The following is a 25,941-nucleotide window of genomic DNA, read 5'->3' as shown; positions in this document are numbered from 1 at the left end:
GGTGGTTTCCCATCAGAACGGGCTGCTGAGTGTGGGACAGGGCACAGTTTTCCTTGTTTGTACAGCTATTACCAGCTCTCAGTGCACCACTAAACTCCAGCCTTTGTTTCTTCCTTTTCTTAAGCTGTCACTTTGAAATTCAGCTTGTTCTTTGTTTGTGTGTTGGGTTACGAATGAGTCTTGTATTTTTTCCCCCCTCTTGCCATGTAATGAATTCTGTTCATTCAGCAAGGAAATGACGAGCATACAGAAGTTATCTGTGAGAAAGAAGTGACATCCCAAACAAGGAGTTATTACCTCCTCCTTGAGGAGTTATGGAAAAAAAGAATGTGTTCTAAGCTGCTGTTTTTATTCATCTGACTCTTCCTGTTCTTGGTTGTCCCTATAGTAACTGGACATGGCACAATAAAGAATAATGGTATTGTAACTATGGAGAGAACAGATACTTGAAGAATTAAGGGACATGAATGTAAAGAAGTTTCCGTTTTGTGATGTAATGAGAAAGCAAAAGTGGGGGTTCACACATCTGTGTTGCTCCCGCCTTCATTTGAATGATGATGGTTCAGTTTCCAAGCTAAAAAAAAAAATGTATACAGCTTGTGTTTATGACAGAAACTAAGGTACTGTGAGCCACTGCGACATGTATGGCCATTTCTGCACTTTTTGTAATGTGACTGCAAACCACAGTGCGTTTTTTGATTACCTTTATTGAAAACTACCTTAGCTGCCAATCGGTTCGTTTTCCCGTGATCGATCCGCAAAATCCTCCATCCCAGAGTTCACTAAATGGCCGCCTTTCAGTTTTAATTCAATCCTTCTGTCAGTGTAAGTGAGCAGCTACAATGTATTCTTATATCACGAAGGTAACATTATCTATTGTTACAGTTTGCAGCTCAAACTGCTGGGAATATTGGCAACAAATTATCACAAACAGGAACTTGTTACAAAGATCTTGCACTGCTGGAGAGGGATATAAAACCGGCTATAGAAATCAAAAGATGATCAGTATATTAAAACTCATTAAAAATGGCATTTAGAGTGGAATAAAAAAAAAATGTATTATCTAATACTACCGAACTGATTTATAAAAAAAAAAAAAAACACATGAAGGATACAGTATTGCTTGGATTCTCCTTTAAGAAGCTAGATATCCACAGAAAGCATGATTAGAAGGCCACCATTAGTAACAACGATGTTATTTCCACTCTTATGATATACTAACCCTGTTGCTTCATTTGGCTGGATAAACGGTCATTTCCTTTCTTTGTTGTTTTCTTGTGGAAGATTTTCCCCTCCGTGTTCCTCTTACTACACTTGCATGTCTCTGTTTTGTACTTATACAGTGCGCCACAATAAAGCATTTACTTTATTGTAATTTTATGTGTGTTTAGTCAACAAGTGAAAATTCAATATCACTTGGTATAAATTTGCATTATAAGTTGAGAGACTTTAAAAATGTATTTGTTTAACAGGACAGTTTTATCTAGTCTAGACCAATAACCATTTTTTTTTTCTGAACAACTTGCAAACATAATTCCTTTAAATGTGATCATGTTTTTGAGATGTAAATATGTCAGATGGGAAAAATGGGAATTTATGGCAGTAAAGAGCAGTATCATGCATTATAGCAGTACCTTTATTCATTGATTTACTGTCATGTTTGTTGCCAGTAGCTACTGATATTGTGTTTAAATGCAAGCATATCACAGGTCAATATTCCTTAAAATGAAGGACCGCAAGTGGTATAGCCTTGGTAGCTCTGCAAAATGAGTGGAAAAAATAACTAAATGGGACATTGCTGCTTTAATGTTTCCCTGACACTGGAGCTTTTCTTGGTTTCCAATACTGTATAGTCCTTTATTACAATATCGTTCCTGCATTTAGGGAATTGGAGTAAAGTAAAAGGATGTTAGTTGGTAGTTGGTGGGGTAAAGAGTTTAATTCTTTAGTACATTTGTGTTAATTTTTGTAATAAATTGTATTGAATCTTACTACGCCTGACCATGCCTTTTGTGTCCTCACGCCTAGACTATTGCAATGCGCTCGACTTGGGTCTTCCGGAAACAGAGCTGCGCCGCCTGCAGCTGGTGCAGAATGCGGCCAGGTTGTTAACTAACCAGACCTGTTCTTGCCACATGACACCCATTCTCTGCACGGACTGCTTGAAAAATAGCAAATTTATTTCACGATGGGCTTGTTGACATTCAAAGTCCTACATGACCAGGGTCCCAGCTCTCTGAAAGAGCATCTAGTTCCCTATACTCCCATTCACTCGCTTCAATCTGCAGGTGAAAGACTCCTAGCAGTTCCCAGAATTGCCTAGACTTCCTTTGGGGTCCGAGCTTTTTAGCCGCACTGCTCCCACTCTTTGGAACAGTCTGTCTCATACAGTTCGAGAGGCTCGCTCTCTGGAAATCTATATAAACAGGCTCAAGACCTACCTGTTTACGCAGGCATTTCACTAATGAACCACAACCTGTCCCCGGCATTTAGTAACTACAGTATCATCCGGTCTTGTATTGCATCTATCCTTGTGTTTGTTCTTTTATAACCTTAAATGTTTTCTTCTTTTTTTCCTTTTTGTAACTGTGAAGTGCTTTGAGTCCCATTGGGAGAAAAGCGCAATATAAATAGTTATTATATCCTTTTTATTTGTCATCTTCTTTCTTGAATCAGAGTTCTTACATTGTAGTAGTGTGCAGTAATACAGGGAAATAGTGTACTGTATATTCCAGAAGTTTCTATTTCAAGGTCAGGGGTGGTCCAAATATTAAGCCTATTTTCAATTGATAACAACGTCCATGAAATTCCATTCATTCAGATGATATAGATATATAGAGATAAAGATATATATATATATATATATATATATATATATATATATATATATATCTCCAAAAGCAAAGCATATTTGATGCAAAGCGTCAAACTAACAAAAGATGTACAGTATATGGCATACATAGTCAAATCTTTGATTTCAGCGGTTTCCAATGAGATTTCAGTAGAATGTCATGTTTTACCATCTTGCCACAATGTAGTGCTTCTGTGCCTGAAGCAATGCTGGCTGTAATGCAGTGGCTAAGCTGAGCGCACAATAATATTCACAATTTTTTAAGCTGTCTGCTGATTGTTGCAAGTATTACTTTAGGCAGCCTAGATAGTGGTGAGGAAGCGGGGGAAGGCTGTTGCGTAGACTACCTTTAGCACGCGCGCCTGGTGGCACGTGCACAGTTGAAAGCCATGTTGTGCGGTCTGTAGGGCAGTGATGGGATGCGCGGGGGGGCAGGGCAAGGACCATGCCGGGGGGGGCACGGCCATGATTGGGCATATCTGCCCTTCCATTGGCTGCGCGCCGACACATGATCGCGTTGCGGCACGGGAAGACTATATTCTTGTCTTACCTGCCAGCGTACGCGTCATCACGCTTTGCGCGCCCACACACACATGGCCACTGGGGCCTGCCCCATAGAGAGCTGTGCTGTGGTGTGTGGCGCCTTTGCTGTAGCACGCGTTGCAGCCTACACTGGGGACTCAGCCTTAGAAGTAATTGCTCAAAGAAAATGAAATAAGGTGAGAGAACCTAGAAGTGTATTTTGTTTATTGACTCCTTGAGGGCCAACATCTATAGTGATATATTTTGGCTACTGACGTCTGATCGCTGTAACCAAGATCTTGCATAGAAATCACTCTCCTTCAGACCGAACGAGAACTGGATTGCAGGATTCACATGGTCCACTTAACAGATTTGAGAATGCCACAAAGGATAGAAATTGGAGTACGGTGCAATAAATGACTTCTTCCCAAGAAACCTACCAATTTTGCAATAATGTTGAACAGTCAAATGTTGATTCGATCTGTGAGTGTTCAGACTTTCAACTCAAATAAAATTAGTATAGAAATATCTTTACATTCTAAACAAGTGTTTTTAAAACCACTAGTCTATGGTTTGCTCTTTCCAGCCTTTCAGCCCACACTCTGAAAGTGTAATTTCTTGGATTTGCTTGGGTTTTTTCACTCTTAAAAGGTCTTTTTGCCTCTCACGAGGGCATGTCTGCCTGGTGCTTAATGTGGACATATTCAGAATAAACACAGATTTCTAAATACTCTCTACCAATATCTCACTCATTGCATTTGTTTAAAATGAAACTTGAAAGCAGTGACGTGTAGGGTGTTAAGGGGTACATCAGTGAAAGGCGCAGTGTGGTTGAAGGAGTAGCTTAGCGCGTAATAGTACTGGCTCTGAAAACAATGACCCTAACTTTAGAAGCAGAGGAGCCTGATTAAAATCCCAGGCTCGGCTTTCCTTGTGACTATGGGCAAGCCACTTTTATCTCCCTCTGTCTCAGGCACCACAACTAGATTGTAAGCTCTAGGGGGCAGGGACTTACTGTGCCAGCAAAATTCTATGTACCGCGATGCGTACGCTGTCAGCACTATATCAGGATTATTAAACGCTTGAAAGATTTACAGCATCGTTATGTTGTTTATTTGTAGCGGGGGAAGTATTTTTACCATGTAGCCTGTTTAAAGAAATGAAGGAAATAAAGAAGAAAATTACGTTGTTTTTTTTTTTCTCTCCAAAGGGCTAAAAATAAAAGTTAAAATAAATAAATAAATTATACATATATAGATATATATATAGATATATATAGATATATATCTATATATATATATATATATATATATATATATATATATATATATATATATCCATGTAGAGGTATCAGTACCGTGTTAGCCGAGCTTCAATAATCAAAAAATAAATAGATGATACCGTTCTGTGGCTAACGAAATGCTTTTATTTGTGCGAGCTTTCGAGATACACTGATCTCTTCTTCCGGCGATGTTACAATGAATGAAGCAAAAGGTATACTTAAAAACAGTGTCTCTTGGAATGTTATCTGTGCTGTTCCTTCCCCCGGTGTGGATGTGTTTTATGGCTAGAGGTGTCAAAAGGTTACTGAAAGCAAGTGAAGAAAGAGTGTGTATGTGTATCAGTGTGAATAAAAATGAATGGAGAGCCCACAGTATATACAGTGCTTTACACAAGGTGTGTGTGGAGTGGGAGTGGATATAAATGGTGTGGGTGGGTGTGGAAATGTGAGAGTTTGTAGCAATATATATATATATATATATATATATATATATATATATATATTATATATAAAAGAAAAAACAGGCGCACACCTAGTGCATTAAAGTATAACAATTCAGTTTATGGAACAATAAAAACAGACAAATGCCCACTCACAAGTGTACACGGTATTCAAGCAGTTATGAGATAGGCCCTCATAAGCCAATGTTAGCGTCCGAATCAGCAATGGTGTCCTCTCCTGCACACAAGCCGCATTAACATGTTGCTGATTCGGACGCTAACATTGGCTTATGAGGGCCTATCTCATAACTGCTTGAATACCGTGTACACTTGTGAGTGGGCATTTGTCTGTTTTTATTGTTCCATAAACTGAATTGTTATACTTTAATGCACTAGGTGTGCTCCTGTTTTTTCTTTTCTTTTCTTCCATAGGTATCTATAGGGAGTTGTGATCCCTTACAAACGGGCTGCCTAATACCTGGCTGCATTCATCTGGAACGGGACTCTGTGTTTTTTAAGGTTTTTTAAGATTTTATGGACTTATCCATTGATTTCAATTTTTACATTACCTTGAGTTTTTATTATTTTTTCTATATTTTTTATTAAAGTTACACTTTTGGTTTTTATGTATTATCTTAAAGTGACATAGGTTTATTTTTATCATTTACCTTCCTTGGCCACCCCATTGGTTGTGCAATCACAGTTAGTTAGACGTACTCACATTTAGCAGGTTGTTTTAAATAGGCGCTCCTTCAAATATTTTTTTGTTTTGTTATATATTTGCATGTCATTTCCCAGAATCCCTTGCTGCAGTGGAAGTGCTGTATGCTGGGTGATAATGGGGAAAGGCGGGGTTGCAGACCTGCCTAAGACATGCAGATGAGCATACAGTTATATTTGCATATATATATATCTATATATATATAGATATATATATAGATATATATATATATATATCTATATATATAGATATATATAGATATATATATATTTATTTCATTCTGTGGTTATTTGCTTTATGGGAGGGAATGGTAATAGTTACAGAATTCCAGACTAATACCAACTCTATTTGTAAAAGGCTTGGCATTGGTGTTTCTTGAGATAAGAATACATGTATGCATCATTATATAATTAAAAAAAAAAAAAAAAAAACTTGGTTGTTCACTTGCCTGAAGATTGTTATATGGCAGCTGCAGCTGTTGAACATTAAATTAATAAGAGTAAATAACAAATAAAAGTATACTTAATATTTGTTCAAATGTGAGGTCATTCACAGCCAAGATTTAAAAAAAAAAAAAAAAAAGTAAAAAAAAAGCACTGAATTATTTTAAAGCAAATTCTTTAATAAATTATTTAATATGCTTTTAATTGATTACAATAAAACCCTTCCAGCAACAATTTAATAGACATAAAAGGATTTCTATAATAATCATAAGTCCTGCTACAAGACATCAAAAAATGTTCTTTGGTAGTAGGACCTACATTTTGTGTGTGTAGTAATTGGCTACTATATCCAACATTTTTGATGCTGTAAAATGTAATATTTAAATGAAAAAAAAAAAAACATAGCTATAATGAACTGAAATCAATTATTATATTAAGGCAGAACATATAATTATACCCGCTAATTTATATAAATGCAGTTTGTTCAATTCTGAAGCCTGCCTGCACAACATAATATTAAATAGGCACTACTACAATCAATAGTTTGTTTCCTCTAATGTTGTTTCCAGAGTCTGGTGACCCAGTTAAAATCTCTTGGACATTTGGTAAATCCCTGTTGTTCACAGCTGTTGAAGAGATTAAACTATGGCTTCATCTTTATACGGGATAGCGCCTGCAAAAGACACCTTTTACCTATACTGTAGTATGTATTTTGATTCAGTACAGCTATTGCGTGTATTAAAAACCACAACTGTGTTTGTGGAAATTCAGGGTTGTGAAACCTTGACATAGGTCTAAGTGCCAAACATGAATATGACTTTAAATATTTAAATATGTCCTTTTATTTATTTTGTGTAATGTTTCCCCTAGAAATTCTTTACATTTCGTATTTAAGAAGATGCCAATTCATTTAGATAAACTACAAACACTTTTGCTGCTTTGTAATACAAATCCTTAGTAGCTGCATGGGTCTTGGAGATTTGTAGGTTGTAATATCTTTTTATAGACCAACATTAGAGTTCTTAGATGAAATTATAGTGTCTCTTAACATTTTGTTTCTCTTGCTCATCCCATATGACCTTAGCTGGTATGTCTTGTAGTATAATTTACATTTCTTCATTTGTTCTGACATTTTTTTGTATCTATTTAACAGTGCTTTGTACAGATGTGCATTGCTCTGAATTTTGCCAATTTTCCTTCTTTTTTTTTTTTGCCACATTTATTTTAAAATTGCAGTGCATGAGGTTGACCTGAATTTCGGCTCATGTGATCTCAACATTCCTTTTTTTTTTTAAAGTTTCAGTGTCCAAAGAAATGTATGTACTTGCCTTGCACATCCCTTGTTGGTTATGTGATTATTCAGGTAGTTTTGATGGTGCTGTAAATTCTTTGTGACACAAACTGTAGTAAATCTTACTATGTAAACAGATGAAACAGTCCTATCGGACAATATATTAGATATCCATTAGACTAGGTAAGCACAACATTTCGAAGTGTAGCTGAATACTTCCTGGGGGGCATATTTCCGGGTGCAAGTGAACCCCTCCTTAGAGGCACAATGTTATGCAGTGCAGGTGAACCCCTCGGGTGCAACGTTTCGTGGTGCACGTGAACACTTCCTCAGATGCATCTGCGAAAAGGGTAATTTGCACCCCAAAACATTGTGATCACCTAATATTATGGATACCTAATAAATGGTCCGTCAGGACCCTGTTTGTTATTTATGTGTGTTTATCTTAGACTTACTATTTAAACTGATGAAGTTTCTGAAATGTATTTTGTAAAACTTTTAAAAGAAAAAAGGGCACATTTTGCCAGGTTTGTGAACTTAAGCGCAAAATTTGCACATCTTGCATACAGTTTCTTTTTATTTGACTTTGGCATTTACTAACCCTTAATTTAGTCTAGTCTAATTTTAATGTACTAAAAAGCTTGATTGGGTTGCATCATTTTGCTACTATTTATTTTTACTGGGGCTTTGAGCCTCCTACTTTATACCTCTTCTACAGTCCTTTAACAAGGATCTTTTTGTATCTCTGATCAAAAATACAAAGTAATGGATACAAATAAGTGACATATGCAGAATTGTGCGCACACACAATGATTGTGAATACATATTCAGAATAGTAACTGAACCCATGAGACAGCCCAGGTTTTTTTTGTGTGTAACCAACCAATATCCTCTTTATTTTCATTTTCGATGCAATCGCCCATGTGCAAATGCATTGGTTATGCCTCAAAGCTGGTGTGGCTGCTGGTACCTGAACAAGTCCTCTTTCCACTTAAAGTAATTCAGCCACAATCCTACTTATTAATTTCGTAATAAAACAATAAAATTGGCTTCTTTAAAACTTAGTTAACTTTTTCGGTGTGGATGCTGAGAAAGCGGAATTCATATCTACCAAGTATTTCTTCTGCCCTTGGCTTGTCCCTTTCTGTCAGAGGAAAAGCCAGGAGAATGCGGCATTCCTGTGCCTGTGCAAGGAAGGGAAGGTCATTCTCAACACCGTAGTAATATCCGTTACAAAGGAGTAATTAAAGGAAGTTCAGTTTCAGCTTACCTCATTCACAGGCCATTTTTAAAATGTTATTTTAACATAATTTTACATAACTGCATTTTTTCTTACTTTAGTTAACAGTAACCTATTTAAAGTGTTACTGTCACTGTTCTTTCCGATCCGCAGATGCATTGCACCTTCCTGCTTCCTGCACTTGCTTCATAATAATGTGCACTGTTTGTCTTGTGTGTAATGTAATAGTTTGACTTCAAGTTTGATAGCTATTATGTAAGTGACATAACCCAAGAAAAATGAAGTCTGAAGAAATAGCAAAAAACGCTGCATTGCAATAAATCTGACTAGCTCCATTTTTAGTCTACTGAAACATATGGGAAAGTGCAATACATTCTATTGATCCAAAATGCTAAACATGTCAGTGACGGCTGTGTATAGTATGCATAGATAATATTTATATAGAGCCAACAACCTACGCAGTGGTTTACAAAATTATAATATAAAGTAAATAAATTACAAACAATGGGGGTAAAATCAATAGGTAAATGACAACATAAGGTAAAGGGGGATATTTGTAGGTTGGGAGTTTTGTACTTCACACTATTTTGGACTGTTTGGCATCCAGAGGAACCTTGACTGAGGCAATGTACTGTATCTGTGTGATTATTTATATTATAATAGGCAGTTCAAATAATAAGAGTATCAAATTACACTAGTGGCTCCTTTTGGCAATGATTTAATGGGTATTCTCTATTCTTTCTTGCACAACCCTGTTTACTCTATTATTGCTACATCAAGGATATACAATACAAAAATTCTATTTATATGTTAATGGTTTTTATGGTGTACTAGTTATTTATTTTGCAGTTCGTAAAACAGTTGTAGTCTCAATAGTGTCATGTTATGAGTCATATAACAGAGAAACAACAATATTAGCAAGAACAATGTTTTCAGTTCTATAATAAACACTGTATAGTACGTGAAGAACACTGCACTAAGAGACACAATGAGTCCCCGAGGAACTCCAAGTATAATTTCACTGCTCGTGGCACAGGAAGATGCACATAGCAGTAGGTTATTGTACTTCATCAACATCAAAGAACTGGCATTAACGGGAGAATTATTTAAAATGGCACACGTACACTCAGATGTACACACACACATACGTACACACACACAGACTTACATGTGTACACACATGCACACGCACTACTGTGTACATACATGCAGACATCTACAGTGCTTCCAATCACTTACAAGATTTTTTTCAAAGATATCGCTAATAGGCTGCAACAGGTACTGGACCTTGCCCAGCCTAGAGAACTAGAGGGATTTCGCAGTGGAACACAATGGACCATATTCAAGTTGTACAAGAAGTGATTTCCCGAGTTAATGAATATGATCTGCCACTCGACTTAAAATGTATAGATTACTAAAAAGCAGTTGATTTTGTCTACACATCATCGGTCCTACATGCATTAAAACATAGTGTTGAAGCATACATTGATATTATAAAGAACATTTATGAGAATGCCACATCAACCATTAGATTACATGAAGATACTAACAAGATGAGGATCAGCAAAGGAGTGCGGCAGGGAGACACCGTGTCACCAAAGTGTTTCATAGCAACACTTGAAATTGTTCAAGACATGAGATTGGGGAAAAAACGGAATCAAAATCACCAGTGAATTTTTGAGTCAGCTACCATTTGCAGATGACATTATTTATTATCCAGAAGACTTCCAGCAATTTGGGCCTCCATATAAATCTCAGCAAGACCAAAGTGTGTCAAGTCTGCAAAGATCGAAATGAACAGAATTGAACTACCTGTAGAAGAAGTCGAAGACTGTCTACTTTGGGTGACAAATAACAATGGTTGGGAACCTTTTGAATTAAATCAATACGAGAAGGAAGATGGTATGAAGCACATTTGAAAGAAACAAGATTATTTCAAGGGAACCTTCCACTGTGCCTCAAGGGGAACATTTAAAATCCATGTATTCTGTCTGCACTCATATAGATGTGAAACATGGACCCAAATACATGTGTGCTGGGTATTACCCAAAGAGATAGGTTTGGAAACCCCACTCATTCTTTTAACCTAACAAAAGTCTGTGACATAAGGGTGAAGAAATTAAAATGACCGTGAGCTGGACATGTCACAAGAAGAAATGATCATCGTTCCACAAAGATGGTACTCAACTGGATTCCAAGAGACCTTTAAAAGACCAAAATGATGACCAAACATAAGACGGGAGGATGAAATCAGAAAATTTGTTTGAGCTTGGTGGAGAAGAGCAGTATTCCAACCGCAGTACCTGGAAGAACCTTGGGGAGGCCTTTAGCAGTGAATCGACAAGGGCTGATGATAGATCTAATTTGAAAACAGAAAACGGGGCACACTATAGAAAAGGTAATCCAGAGAACTGGAGAGGATGCTGAGATCCAAATGCTTAATGCAGCCTAATATAGTGGTTAGTATAATCTGCCTAGTAACAGTTTTAGACAAAGGAACCAAAAATGTATAAAAGGTGCTGCCTGGACACTCCCTGGCAGAGAGAGTCTTGTAGACTTTTGAATGAGTATGATCATACTATACTATGTATTGAATAAACTACTTATTATCAACTGAACCCCGATTGTCAATTTGGAACATTGACACCTGGAAACCTGAGAAACTACCAACTCTAAATAGGAGCTAAAGAGCTTGCTTTGTGCACTGAATTGCAAAGCCCATAGGTAAACATCAATACTTTCCCTCAAAAAATAACTCAATAAATAGAATGAATCCGAAAAAACTCTGAGAAATAAAAAACCAGACTGACTGACTGTTTTTAGAAAAGATGAACCCAGGTCTGCCATGCCTAGCCACAACCACCGCATCATTAAAAGAAGTATACATTACAGAGCTAAACTCCAACATAATCCCATCGTTCACTGAGAAGTTGAATTAGCTGATATTCTCCTTTTAGCAACAACTTCAATAAGTGAAATACATCAGTTATCAATATGTAGGTGCAGAAAAGGGCTGGCTGTGTAACCTTCATCCACTTCATTAAGGTACTTGGCTTGTACAATCCCCATACTGTATGCTCTTAGCTGACCTGAGATTTTGTTTACAATCCAAATTAGGTGCCGGTGCTAGGAATTTCCAATTGTCCCTATAAAGCCTTCCAATGGGGTGTTTGTTGCCTTCCTACAGTATGTATGATATACTGTGAGCCACTGCTCTATTGCGCTTACTTTTACTGCCATCCACACCCCATTTAAATAGGTATTTTGGGACTTTGCCCCTTATAATGCTTGCTAGAATTGCTAAACTCTGGAGCCCATGCTCCAATATTGACATTTGTTATCTTTTTATTAAGATTCTCCTCTGACCTAAGCGTGAAGCAACCTGAGAAACTATTTCGGACGACTCCTTCGACCCGTGCTATTTTTTTTACTCACTGGACTAAGTATCATTCCAATTTACGGATTATCATTACCCTGTCAGGAACTAAGTGACCCAGTGGCCTCGGAAATCTCCCATTAAGCATTATCCTATTTATTATAAAATTCCTAAATAATAAATCATATTACTGGAAATGCTGTTTTGTGCAGTGTGAAATGTACCAGCTATGACGGAAGGGGTATATTTATTTTATTTTAAAGTTAAGACCACCATTACCCCTACCTGTCAATGATGCAATATATTTTGTAATGTACAGTATGTATCAGTCCTATATATGTTATTCTTAAAGTATGTAAAACAATGTACAGCTCTATTCTTGAAGGTCGATCTGCAGGGGCTGTAATAACAAACGGAGTTCGGTATTGTAGGCCTAGACACTGTGATGGTATTAGGCCCATTGCTGAGGATACAAGGAAGAGGTCAAACACATGCTGTGTGGCCTTGTGCTGCAAGAAAGCTGTAAACCCTTGGGCTGTATTGTATGACTGTGAATGGGGAATTGTGTGCATTATCCTGTATCTGTCTACATCCTGTGGACTATGTTAAGGATAGGAATTACCATATTTGGGCATTCTATTTTGGGCTTCCTGGCTCACCTTCAACCCCAGTAGTCTCATCAACTGGGTCTGGGGCCGTGTGCAGAGACCAGGGCTATTGTTCCTTCCCCGAGTAGCTGGCATCTCCCTGTTTGGGACGGGGGTATAAATACACTTCTCGGCCTCAGGAGAGTCATTTGGACCGGATAGCTTTTGTGACGGCTGTGTGCTGACAGTCAGCAGAAGGGAACCGAGGAGACCCAGTGCATGGGTCTGAAGCATCTGGTGAAGCGGTGGCCTGTGTGTGCAGTGTCGGCCTGAGCTGTTTGGAGTGCAGCAATGGTGTGGGAATTTAAAACTGCTAGCTAGCGGGAGAGCAAGGCAGTGCTGTCCATACTACTGAGGATAGCAGCACAAGTTGGAAATGCATATCGGGGTAAACTTCCGGACTGAGGTCCCCTCACCTAGGACTTTAGTTTGTTCCCCCAGTTTACCCCAGTTGGGTGAGTTTTTGTGTGTGTGTCTTCTGTACTGAAAGTTTGTGGAAACTTTTTTTTTCCAATAAATTCACTTTTGTTCAACTCTGCAGTTCTGTCTAGTGTACTCTCTCTCTTTGACAAAGTGCAAGTTAGCGCGAAACACGTTGGTTTCCTTGCTGTTTTTTATCTGTTGCATTATGAATTATTGAGTAATAAATAGTTTTTACACATAGCGATCCTGTTTGCCATCTTGATTGTTTTGCTGTGCACTGGTTCATTACTCCCCCATGGGAGGATTTCCTGTACTGCCTTGTGTACTGATCCCTAGTGTAATTGTCCTGCTCTCCTGTAACACCATTCGTAGACGATTGTTGTCCTATTTGGATCAAGGTGTCCTGACTCTAAAGGTCTCCAGGTATCTCAGGCTATGAGGGCCTCTCCACAAGCAGCACACCAGTCTCACCAGTGTGTAACGATTCAGTAACTGTTAGTCTATCATCTCTGACATGTTAAAAAAACAAATGTTTTTGTTAATATTTGGGGTTTAAAAAGAAAAACAAAACCTTCTTTGACAAAAAAAAAACGATCTTGTACTACTTCACACTCATCCTGCACCCTGCATTGTCTGATAATACCTTGAGGATTACAAACTGCAGTCCTCTCACCACCACTGGTCCCACTCCTCTGCTTCTACTCGTCCCTCACCCAGACACAAAACCCTTTTGTCTGCTTGTGCCCTTGTAATTTCTGGGGACTAATCCTTGTTTTCCCTGCCCCAGCATCGCTCATCTATGGCTGTTTTATTTGACTCCAGGGTGCACCATCAGGACTTTGACACTCATGAGGTTGAGATCTGTTGGGCTGACCTCCATGCACACAGTTCTTTATCATGCTTAATGGTGATAGCGTCCAGATCCCAACATGACTGGAGGAGCAGCAACCTCTTCAATGAATATCAGAGGGGCTGAGGAAGCTCCAAAAAAATCCACAGTAGTCCCATTACAGCTTTCTATGGCCTGTCGCTTTGTGAAGTGGCAAGCTCGGAATGGCCTCTCTAAAATGGCCATAGTCACGTACGGCACACCTGAACACGTAACCTGCATACGGGACAAGGGTTAATACACAGTTCACAAGCTGTCCCTCAAATGTACAATATCACTCCATAATTCGTCCCCATATACCATCTGTCACCAACAGCACGTGACTTAAAAATGCAACCAGGGTCAATACACATGGCTACTCTAGCCAACTCACCTTTCTCCTCTGCAAGGTACATGCTATGAGTTTATATTAACCCCTTAATTAATTGCAATCATATCTATACACTCCCACCACCCGAGAAATTATGCAAGTAAAAGATGTGAAATTAATCTGCCATGGTTTCAAGTCCCTGTTTATTATAGAAAAAACGATGCACTAACACAAACATCTGTAGTAGCAAAATGTGTCAGAAAATGTAGATACTCTCTCCAGAGCGTGCAAAAGTTATTTCATAGCCCAAAGCATCACTTGTTAATTGTTTTTATATATAAAAATACAGATCTTAGATTACAAGAACATACAATCACAGTAAATGCAGGACAGTTTCTTAAAATAACAGTATAAAACAGAAATCCTTATACATTACTATATCATAGGTTTTCCCCAGAGAGGTCACTGGAGGTTGAAATCTGATTTTCATAATCCATGGTAAAGTTTATTTATTTTTTTCCCCATACTGTAGAAACAACATAAGCCCACCCCTGTTGTAAATCAATGGTGAGATTGACAGTTTTATGACATAATAAAAATAAAACTGCTAAAAATTACGTTTGAATTATGCCTCATAACTCATAACTTCCCGTCTCTAATATTTAGACACACGTGAGCTACATCAATAGCTTCAGGCACTCATGGCGGATGCAACAAGGCTAAGCATGACTGTTTTAACCCTATATTTGAGGGACAAATGGATATCTGTCCTTCACCAGCTAGCTAGCTGACCTTATTATATGTCACTTCCCGCCACAGACACACACATGTAATTCTTAGCATGTACAGCCGACGACGTCACAGGATATTCTAATTTTTAATAGTCCTTCAACGAAAGCATACCCTGTGTGTCACCTCTCTCTGGAGTGCACCAGTAATTCTTGACAAACGTTCCTTTGAGCGTGAGCTTTAATCTCAGGTTAGCGTTTAGGACCTTCTAAGCAACCCCTTTTGTCACTTTTAGTGGACCATCTGTGACAGCTCCCCCCCCCCCCCCCCAATTAAGTCTTCTTTGAAGATCTGTACAGACCCGGGAAAGGTCTTGACCTGTCATAAACCCAATATATTATATTTTTAAACCCAAATTGTACATTCATTAACCCCTGAAGCACCAGATGCATTAAAATACATATCGTATTATAACATCCGCATAATGGTTTCCTCTGCTCGAGACATGGAAAGATGAGGATGGGAATATGGGGAAGGAGGGTGTATGAAGGTTGCACCCCCATAGTCATGGTCTCCCTGCCCTTTTGATCCTATCATTCTCCAGCAGCATTACCTTGCTCTCTCTTTTACCAGTTGACACCTAGTTAAGAAAATAAAAGATAAATTCACTTTTGTAATTTTTTTAAAGTTTATTTTGCTATTCACTATATTGCAGCTTTTTGGTGGAAGAATACTAAAAATTCACCGTAAAAATAAATAAAATGAAGGAGCGAAAAGATGAAAGTTTAAGTAAATAAAGCATGGGAAGCTTGTAAAGCTACACTATGCATTGGATTGATATGGTTACATGTAGTATTACTTAGAATAGGCTTTGAAAAAAACAAAAAAACCATACTGTGTGTTCTAAGTTTGCTCTCACTTACTGTTTAAATGTAATTGTTTATATATATTTTAATGTACACCGTTGAAGTTGTATTTTATAACCGTATATATTTTAGTGATTTTTGAAACCTAATGACTAAACCAATAAATATATGCCCTTTATTAGTAGTGTGTGTGATGAATTGTTTGTTTATTATTTTTTAAATAGAACTGGAGGATTCCTTTCATGTCTTCCTGCTGGGAACTGTTAAGTAGTCTGTACTGAAAAAGCTTAAGTCTCTTAAACAACATTCATATTCAGCTTTGCTTAGTAAAGCAGGCATTTAACAAGAGCTGTAATAATTACCTTTTCTAATCCCAGTAACCGTTGGCTTTAGCCAATTCTAAGACAGAGAGAATTGTTTCTCTGCAGTCATTGCAGTGACTGAGCGCAAAGAAGCCTTAACTCTAAGCAGGCTCATGAATGCAGCTGTTTTTCTGAGTTAATGAAAATGTTTAATTTAAGGCCTGCTTTGTAACACCTTGCTCCAGCTGAAGGTCTACAACTTGTCCCTGTCAGGATAGCCAATATGAGGTATTCAGGCAACAAGGTAAATAAAAACTTGATTTGAACATGTGTACCAATTCAATTATATCCTTCCAACAATGTTTCATCTTTGCTTCAAGGGCGTAATGTCGGAAAAATAAAATGTTAACGTAGATGCCATTTAAGCGTACTTCTGCATCAAATTGCTACACATATATAACATGCACTGCATGCTTACACTAATAAATAATAGTTGGAGAAACATTCATCATGTATTTCTATGAGACAAGAGAATAAAATGTTGATGGAGGATGGCTGTTATGGATGAGAGACCTAGCACTGTGAGGGACCTAGCACTGTGAGGGACCTAGCAGTGTGAGAGAGACCTAGCTGTGTGAGAGAGACCTAGCTGTGTGAGAGAGACCTAGCTGTGTGAGCGAGACCTAGCTGTGTGAGCGAGACCTAGCTGTGTGAGCGAGACCTAGCTGTGTGAGCGAGACCTAGCTGTGTGAGCGAGACCTAGCTGTGTGAGAGAGACCTAGCTGTGTGAGAGAGACCTAGCTGTGTGAGCGAGACCTAGCTGTGTGAGCGAGACCTAGCTGTGTGAGCGAGACCTAGCTGTGTGAGCGAGACCTAGCTGTGTGAGCGAGACCTAGCTGTGTGAGCGAGACCTAGCTGTGTGAGCGAGACCCAGCTGTGTGAGCGAGACCTAGCTGTGTGAGAGAGACCTACCTGTGTGAGGGACCTAGCTGTAGCTGTGCGAGAGTCCTACTAAAGTTCTTTGGGAGCTTGCTCCATAAAGTCTCTGGGGACTTAAATCAAATGGTGCCAACTGTAAGTATTACTGCACACGTTGACATGTGCCAGCTTCCAGTAAAAGGGTTAATTACATTTGCAAAACATTCTCTATACAGTAGGTTACTACTTCCCTACTTGAAGAACATAATCTTGTTCTCTTCATTTTAAACATATCTATTACAATTCAGATGTGGCTGTTTTTGCACGATTTAATGAAATTGGAGGAACACACAAAGCTGAATATGGCAAATCACTTGAACAATTGCCTCCAAATATTTTTTGCTGTCTGTAAAAACTGTTTTTTTTTCTTTCTGTTTTTGTATAAATATTAAGGATGTGTTAAGTTGCAAAAAACTGTTGAAAATAATTTCCATGATTACTAGGTCTTTCATGTTGTCTGTTAATGAAAAACAACTGTAAATCATCAGCCACTATAAAGTTAACTCGGCATTAGTCTTTACTGTAGCCTGATATCAATTTAAGGTGTTATCCCCCACAAAAATGATCTGCCGGTGAGCTGCTGTCATCATTTGCATCCCCACCGGGCAGCTCTGTGCTATACAATATTATTACAGAGGGTCTTATCAGAAAAGAGGTCTTCTCTTGACCTCTGCCGATTTAAATCTTTGTTGATCAGTTTTTTCAGCAGTTTGCGCACCCCTGATCTAATTGATCAATCTTACGTAAATTACATTGTTTGAGGTTCTATGGAGTAATGTTTTACAGTCAAATATTGGAAACAAATCACATTATGCATAGTCTGTACAGTTGTAGAGATAAAAGAAAAAACTTTTTTTTATTTTCTTATTTATATATGTAAAGCATGTGAGAAATTTATAATTCTACATTCTTACCTAAGCTGACAATCATTTGGCGATCCTGTTAAGTGTATACATCTGTAAAAAGCCTTATTGTGTGCCCAACATAACGGCCACTTCAGTTAGTGAAGCTCAGCAGCTACAATGTATCCTTATATTAATAAGTGCCGACTGCGCAAGCGCGATCGGCAAGTGCCGCATGCACAGGAGCAGCCGGCAACATTTTGCCTGGGGGCCCACACATATCCCGCGACACCACTGCTACGGATGCTATTTCTTGAAGCAGGGTGTCCCTGGAGCTGAAAATAACGGGGTTCAGCTCTGGAGACCCCCTGCTTCAATTCTATAATAAATTTAAAAAAACCCTATTGATTGCTCCTTTAAAACTCATTCAAATGACATTAAGAGTTGAATAGAAGCAAAAAGCAAAACAGGCACAATTATCTAATACTGCAGAACTGATTTATTAAAATTTTTTAAAAAAAACAGAATTTCACATGTTTTGCTGCTTTAACATAATTTTTTTATTCAATAAGGACAACATTTCTGTGAGCTACATGAGATTGTATGTAAAAAAATCTTACCACTATGTAATATTTTCCTTATTGTCATTAAGCATAATCTTTTTAATAAAGGAACCATATATGGTTTTATTGAAAAACAATTAAACTGCATTTATTACGCTATTTATTGTAAATGTATGCTTTTTTAAAAATATATATAATAAAATATATAAATAAACATGGTTATGAAACAGAACAATTAAATTAATTTAGAAAAATGTAATGTGTGTGTTTTCAAGGATGATATGCCCTAGTGGAGTTCTCATTCAACATATTTACATAGAATTAATTCTAATTTATGGGTGTACGGTCTCCTCTCTCCCAATGGTACACAAATAGCAATTTACATATAGTACATACTTGTGTAAACAAGACAAGTAACTGCATCAGAATAAGAAAGCTAAAATGTGTATTGGTCTGCAGGTTTCAAATATTAATGTACTTTACTATTTAAAAATGCTATGATTATAGATGCAGTTTTAATTGTACAGTATTTCTATTTTCAGAGCTTGAGGTTTGTAACTTGTTTATAGACTCAAAAAAATCACTATACAGTATTTCTCTGTACCAAGGCAGTTTTTGTGTAAAGCAGAAATCCTGTACTCCAGATATTTATTTCTCTTCACGTATGACTGCTACTTCAAAGGGGACACTTACTGAGAGTCCTTTTAATAGCTAGATATATTCTACTGTAACAGTGTTTTCCCACACCCGCGGTGAGATCCCCGTTACCAGGTGTATGGTGCATGCTACCTGTTTCTTCATAAGAGGCTGAGTTGTCTGCCGATTGTTGTGGGGACTGCAGGACAGGCTTCTGGGGTATATATGCATCTCCTATGGTAGAAACAGTTACCTCTCCCCCAGTAAGATCACACACCAGGCAGGAGGTATATTCAACTGGAACGGATTTATTCCTGTACACTTCACTGCACACGGCCGTTCTCTGCCCAACATAGTCTCTGTTCTGGTCTCCAAATGTAGGATGGTCCCTGGATCTTCACTACAGGTCAAGGGCCCCCGCAGCAGCCCCTGCTCTTCCCAAGCCCTCTAGCAGGACCAAGGGAAAAGGTAATCACTCACTCTCCCTCTTAGGGAAGAGGACAGGACCTGCCAGTGCACAGCAGCCCTGCGTAATAACTTGTCTCGCTCAACGGTAGAGACACTGCTGAATTTGGGGTTGCACCTCCCTTAAGTACAGTAGGGGAAGGTACTAGATCTGAAAACAGGATTGGGCAGAACACAGACCTAGTCACCCCTGCTCCCCTGTCTCTCAAGGGACTCCCTGTGTGGGGAAAACTCATAATTGGTACTGGCACTTCCTGCTCTTACCAGGTATGCATTCCAGTGAGGGCAGAATGGTAGCCAGAAAGAAGCCATGGCTACACTACTGTATGTTAAAAGAGGTGTTTGCAGCTGGCCAAAATGAAATCCAAGACCTACACTTTTAGGTGGCATGTTAGGTGCAGAACTCATCTAGAAGACTTATTTTTCTAAATCATGAAACAGACTGTTCCGGCAACACACAGAGATGTAGCAGAGGTTATTGCATCCACTGGTGGTGGGTTATTCAGTGATAGTCTGCGTTTTCACGGCTATTGAATCCAAAGGGAAATCGTCGATATTAAGCGGTATGAGCAAGTGCAATACCCTGTACTGTATGTAAAAAAAAATATATATATATATATAAAAATATAAAGTGGTACTGCTTTCGTGAGTTCTGTAACTTGATAAAGTTTATTGAATTGCATAAATATTGTATGGAATTATTTTATTCGACATATCATACATAACGCCTTTGGGTTTAACCATTGAAGTTCCATGTGTTAATCAAAAATGATGCATAATAAGAACTAGATATCATTTTTTTTTCTTGACCAAATACAATGTACTGTAGACTGTATATTCGTATGCCCCATTTGTATGCATGGTCCCTCCAACATATTTTGGATTGTGATTCCTAATTTTACTTGTGGACTTCTACAGGAATATCTTTGTACGAAATGGAGATGTGAGCTACTGCCAACATAAGCAGATGTGCCATCTTAAAGGCTTATATCAGCTTAGCAATAGTCACAGATCATGTATAAATATACAATATTCATAGATCATGTATAACGTATGCTATAAAACTTGATCCAGAAACAGAGAAGTTAACTTTATTTTAATTCTTTTCACGTGCTTCGCCTACAACCACAGAAATGGTGTTAACCAAATCACTAGTTCAGAACGCACTGGCCCCACAATTCAATCTGCTCTGTGTTTATTTATTTTTTTAATGTTTTTATTGTCCATTCATATTGTAAAATGTAGAAATTCTAATTTCTGTGTCAGTGCCTGAATTCTTACTCCTACGAGCCTCCGTTTTAGCTGCCTGCCCCACTGTCATGTTTATATTTTAAGATATAATTGCAGTCTTTCAAATTTTTAGTTACTGGGTTTGGGATAGCCTTAGATGAACGTTGGGAAGACTAATTTAAAGAGCTACACACTAAGATCCAGGAGAATATCTGCCTTCTGTTCTAAAAGATATTCTGTATGGAAATTGTTTTGTTTCTAAAGTTAACAGATAAAGATTGTTTCAATACCACAGAAATGTTGATGGATAAAATATGACTTCTCTGTCCTAGAGAATTTTTCTGAGTGGCAATTTAATGTTTCATCAATTGATAAGCAAGTTTTCCTCTATTGGTTGGAGACACGCCTATGGTCTTTATTGCGATGCTCCCTAATATAGTCACATTAAATGACTTTTAATAGCTCAGCTATATGTATGAGTAGTATGGTGTAATGGACTGCTTCTCACTGTGCATTCTAAGAGTATATCTAATATTGTCTCTTTTTCTATTTTTCCTTTTTTAGCCGAGCCATCAAGACAAATCAGGATCTCCTGCCAGAAACACCATGGACTCAAATTTTCTTCAATGATTTTTGGGGGACTTTGCTTACTCACAGTGGAAGCCATAAGTCCTATCGTCCACTATGCACTCTATCTTTTCGCCTTAACTATACCTTTGGAGGACTGGACCCATGGAGCTATCACCTTGTGAATGTCTTGCTGCATTCTGCAGTCACAGGACTCTTCACAAACTTCTGCAGAGTACTGTTCGGTAGTGGATGCTGGACCCTTATTGCAGGCTTTTTGTTCGCTTCTCATCCGATACATACAGAAGCAGTTGCAGGAATCGTTGGACGGGCTGATGTGGGAGCAGGACTTTTCTTTCTGCTTTCATTATTGTGTTACATGAAGCATTGTTCAACCAGGGGATACTCAATCAGTAGCTGGTGTTGGATATTTTGTACTGGATTGTGTGCAACTTGTAGCATGCTATGGAAGGAGCAGGGAGTCACTGTGTTAGCAGTTTCTGCTGTGTATGATATTTTTGTGTTCCACAAGTTGAAAATGCGTCAGATCATCCCTGCTGTCAATAAGGTGAGTGTGAATGCCATGGTTAACCAGAATTTGTGCCAACAGTGTTTCTTTTATACTTTATGTATTGTGTCTTCAACCTAATAATGATCCACATCAAATGGAAACTTTAGATTTGCACTTAAGATTGACATTATTGTGTATTGGTGACAGGTGTCGTGCTTTGCACAAATAGTAAAATACATGCTTGAAAGTATGGATTTGTAACATTATGTTTTCATTGCATGTATCATTTGTTTCCTGTATTCTCTATGCAAAAATTAATATTACAGACAATCACTGTTATAAAAAATAAAAAAAAATGAATAGTAGAAATGTCAATCTCTTAAATCAGCAATCCTGCCTACTCGCGATATTTATTTTAAAGCTTAACTATATCGGATGCCCGATCACTGAATCTCTCTGTCCACCAGGCAAGAATACTCACCTGGTGGACACCCTGGCCACAGGTCAGGGCTTGCTCCCACAGCCAATAGAGCATGTTACAGCTTTCCTTTTGTGACCAAGTCCATTTGTAGTATTTTTGTGTCGAACTGGACACATCAAAAAGAAACAAATGTCTCGGAAAATAGGAGGGGGTGACAGCGGCATCGTAGGTTATGGGAATATGAATCGGCTTCAGGGGATTGCCCAATTCAGGTAATTTAGGGAAACAATTTGATTTGAAAGGAGGGGAAATAAAGTAAATGGGAAATTGCTTATTTATGATTTTTTTCCCCTCCCCTTTTCTTACTGGCTATTTGTTTTAATATACAAGGTTAAAGAGGCAATCCAAGCCGATTTTTTTTATTTTTTTTTCCATTTATTTTTTAAATACAGGATTGAAGCAGGGGCTCTCCAGAGCTGAACCCCATTAATTTCAGCTCTGGGGACCCCCTGCTTCCGGAGGTACTTGCCTCCGTAGGGGATGCAGGTAGACACTCCACAGTTCACTATATGTCTGCTTTTCAAAGCTGCCGGGCACATAAGGCTAATGGGAAACCGTGACATCATCCGCTTTGTCTTCTTATTGGCCCATGTGACGAGGAAGCTGAAAACCGCAGGTGTTACCGGAACCCCCTTCGGAGGTCTATCTCTGGAAGTAGGGGGTCCCCGGAGCTCTAATGGGATTAAGCTCCGGAGACCCCCCTACTTCAAACCTATACTAAAAAATTAAGTCTCCTGCCGTCTCCCCCTCTAAAAACTATCTTGGATTGCCTCTATAAAATGGCATATTAATATCCATTGTTTTGCATAAAATCTTTTGAGAAATGTGAATGTGCTAGTTCCCTGTATCACAATCAAGTAAATGACCACTGAAATGTTGATGTTGATCCAGCCTCCAAGCCAAGACGTACGATCTCACCCATGCCTCCCTGCCATCTCTTCCCTTTTAAATGGTATTAACCTTCTCATTTAATAATGACTAACCTTAAAACTCGTCCCACAAATCAAGCATCCCAAAAGCCTGCACTCATGGATATTGTCCCACACCCACGGTCACTCCTACAAACCATTGTGGTCAAGCACTGCCATCTATAGCACTTATTCCCTCACCTGCTGTCTCTGTAAGTTTCCCCTCAAACCACTTAGATTGTAAGCTCTTCAGGCAGGGATTTCCTTTCCTATGGTCTGATTTTGCTGCACTTATTTTATTATTCTAATTCCCTGTACTGTATTCTTTTTGAAGCGCTGAGTACACTTTTGGCGCTATATAAATAAAGACATACAATACCTGTTAGTATATACAGTAAACAGAATAAGATTTTCTGTAAAAGCACTGTGCTTTTGCTATGCGCCCAATATGTTTAACTAAATATAGAACAAGTAATGTTACATCTTTGATAATTGATGAGAAGTATAAGCATCATCTGAAGAAACCATTCTAAGCTCTGATAATGCTAAGTACTAGACCAGTGGTTCCCAAACTTTTTTGTTTCAAGGCTCCCTAAGGTGATCAGGATTTTTCCACAGTGCCCAAAGTGAAAACAAAGTTGTATACAGGCATACCGCATTAACGTACGCAATGGGACCGGAGCATGTATGTAAATCGAAAATGTACTTAAAGTGAAGCACTACCTTTTCCCACTTTACGATGCATGTACTGTACTGCAATCGTCATATACGTGCATAACTGATGTAAATAACGCATATGTAACAGGCTCTATAATCTCCCCGCTTGCGCACAGCTTCGGAACAGGTAGGGAGCCGGTATTGCTGTTCAGTACGCCTGTCAGCACGCATGCGTGAGCTGCCGTTTGCCTATTGGGCGATATGTACTTACTCGCGAGTGTTCTTAAAGTGAGTGTCCTTAAACCGGGGTATGCCTGTATATATACCTAACAGTTGGAGTGTGTAGTTGGTATGTCTCTCACACAGACTCTCGCTCACGCAGTCAGACTCTCAGAAAAAATGGATGAATTAACCCTAACTATAGCGCTTAACCTATATAAAGTGTGAACTACACGTGAATAAATAAACTGTGCAATAATGTGCAATATACTAACCCATTGTGATAACAAGAGGCCAAAGCTGCCAAAGGCTTCCCACAATGCAAATTATCTCAAATCTGCATACAATACTGTAATGATGAAATAAGGATACCTGGCGCTTAGAAAACCATTGTGTCCATAAGAAATAAAACCAGTCTTTAATTAATGTCCCAGAGTCCAAAACTTTAAGTGGATGGCTGTAGTTTTTCTTCACTGCTGCTACTTTCCTATTCACCTGGAAATGATAGAAGGGTACACAATTGCGCAGTACTACTGATTATTGATGTTAACCCCTTACATGTAACTTTCCCAGTGCAGACTGAGTCCATTTACAGGAGTGTCTCTTTCAGGGTACAGTGGAGACAATCTGTGCTTTATTTTCTTTAACGTCCGTATGTACCACGAATCCCCCGGGTACTTCCTTAATCTCTTGGAATTTCGTGATTCCCAGAATCACCCGAACTCCACGAGCCCCCAGAGAAGGAGAGTGAACAATAGCAAAAGGGGGTCACACATTTATTAAAAACGGCTTCAACAAGCCTGACAGACAGGCTAAGACAAGCCTGCAACACATGAACAAGTTAAAATACTACTCACATATACTCACATGAATACATGCGATTCAAAACGACACGAGGATGCCGTCCGCAGCTTGTGGTATAACTCCTGTGCCTGCTCCGGCTGAGATGTGCTCTCTCACTGCTTAGCTCATCCGGTTTGGTGTGTCTGAGTCTCTCCCCCCGCTCGGCTACGTTCCGGTTTGTAACCGACAGGTCTGACAGACTCCTCACCACTGCAGTCACAGCAAGTACACTGCTGACAGGAATCCTAGCTCCTCCCACGCTAACTCGTTTCGTGACGTAGGGACGCCACTTTCTCCAAAGGATTCGCCCGCTAAGGCTTCTTCTAGGGTGGTCCTTAGCGGGCGAAACGCGTTGGTGGGACTCTCATGCTGCTGGACCTGCCTCCTAGTACTTTATTTGGACTTTATTTTTCTTTTGCCTACCCCTGGAAGTTATTTTTTGATCGTGGCTTTGTTTTCCAGAGACTGCAGTGTCATACCAATACAGGAGCTGAGTATCTGCCTATTCAATCCATCTTTTTGACACTTGTGTTTGGGTCACTGAAGTACCTATTTAATTGTGTTTTCATTGAAATCATGTACTATATGTTTAGTTTCATGTTCATAGGTCCTCTTTATTTAGTACCCTGCACACTGGTATAGCAAGTCTGTTTATTATTTTTTTACCATATTTCATTTGTTTTCTTTAAAGGTTTATTATTTGTTTTCC

At 38.6% G+C, this 25,941-nt stretch overlaps 1 protein-coding gene across 4 annotated transcripts in view; it reads left to right on the top strand.

Annotated features, from left to right (window-relative positions):
• The window catches only part of TMTC2 (transmembrane O-mannosyltransferase targeting cadherins 2), a 374,233-nt gene that overhangs the window by 73,707 nt on the left and 274,585 nt on the right, over nucleotides 1-25,941 (top strand). For all 4 annotated transcript variants that reach the window (XM_075600493.1, XM_075600494.1, XM_075600492.1 and 1 more), the window contains exon 2: nucleotides 21,611-22,181. In XM_075600493.1, coding sequence (XP_075456608.1) covers nucleotides 21,611-22,181 — 571 coding nt within the window. The remainder of the gene's footprint in view (nucleotides 1-21,610; nucleotides 22,182-25,941) is intronic.

This window comes from Ascaphus truei, chromosome 5 (genome assembly GCF_040206685.1).
Source record: "Ascaphus truei isolate aAscTru1 chromosome 5, aAscTru1.hap1, whole genome shotgun sequence".
Lineage (NCBI taxonomy): Eukaryota > Metazoa > Chordata > Amphibia > Anura > Ascaphidae > Ascaphus > Ascaphus truei.
Note: the sequence above shows the minus strand (reverse complement) of the source record. Positions and strands in the feature narration are given on the sequence as shown.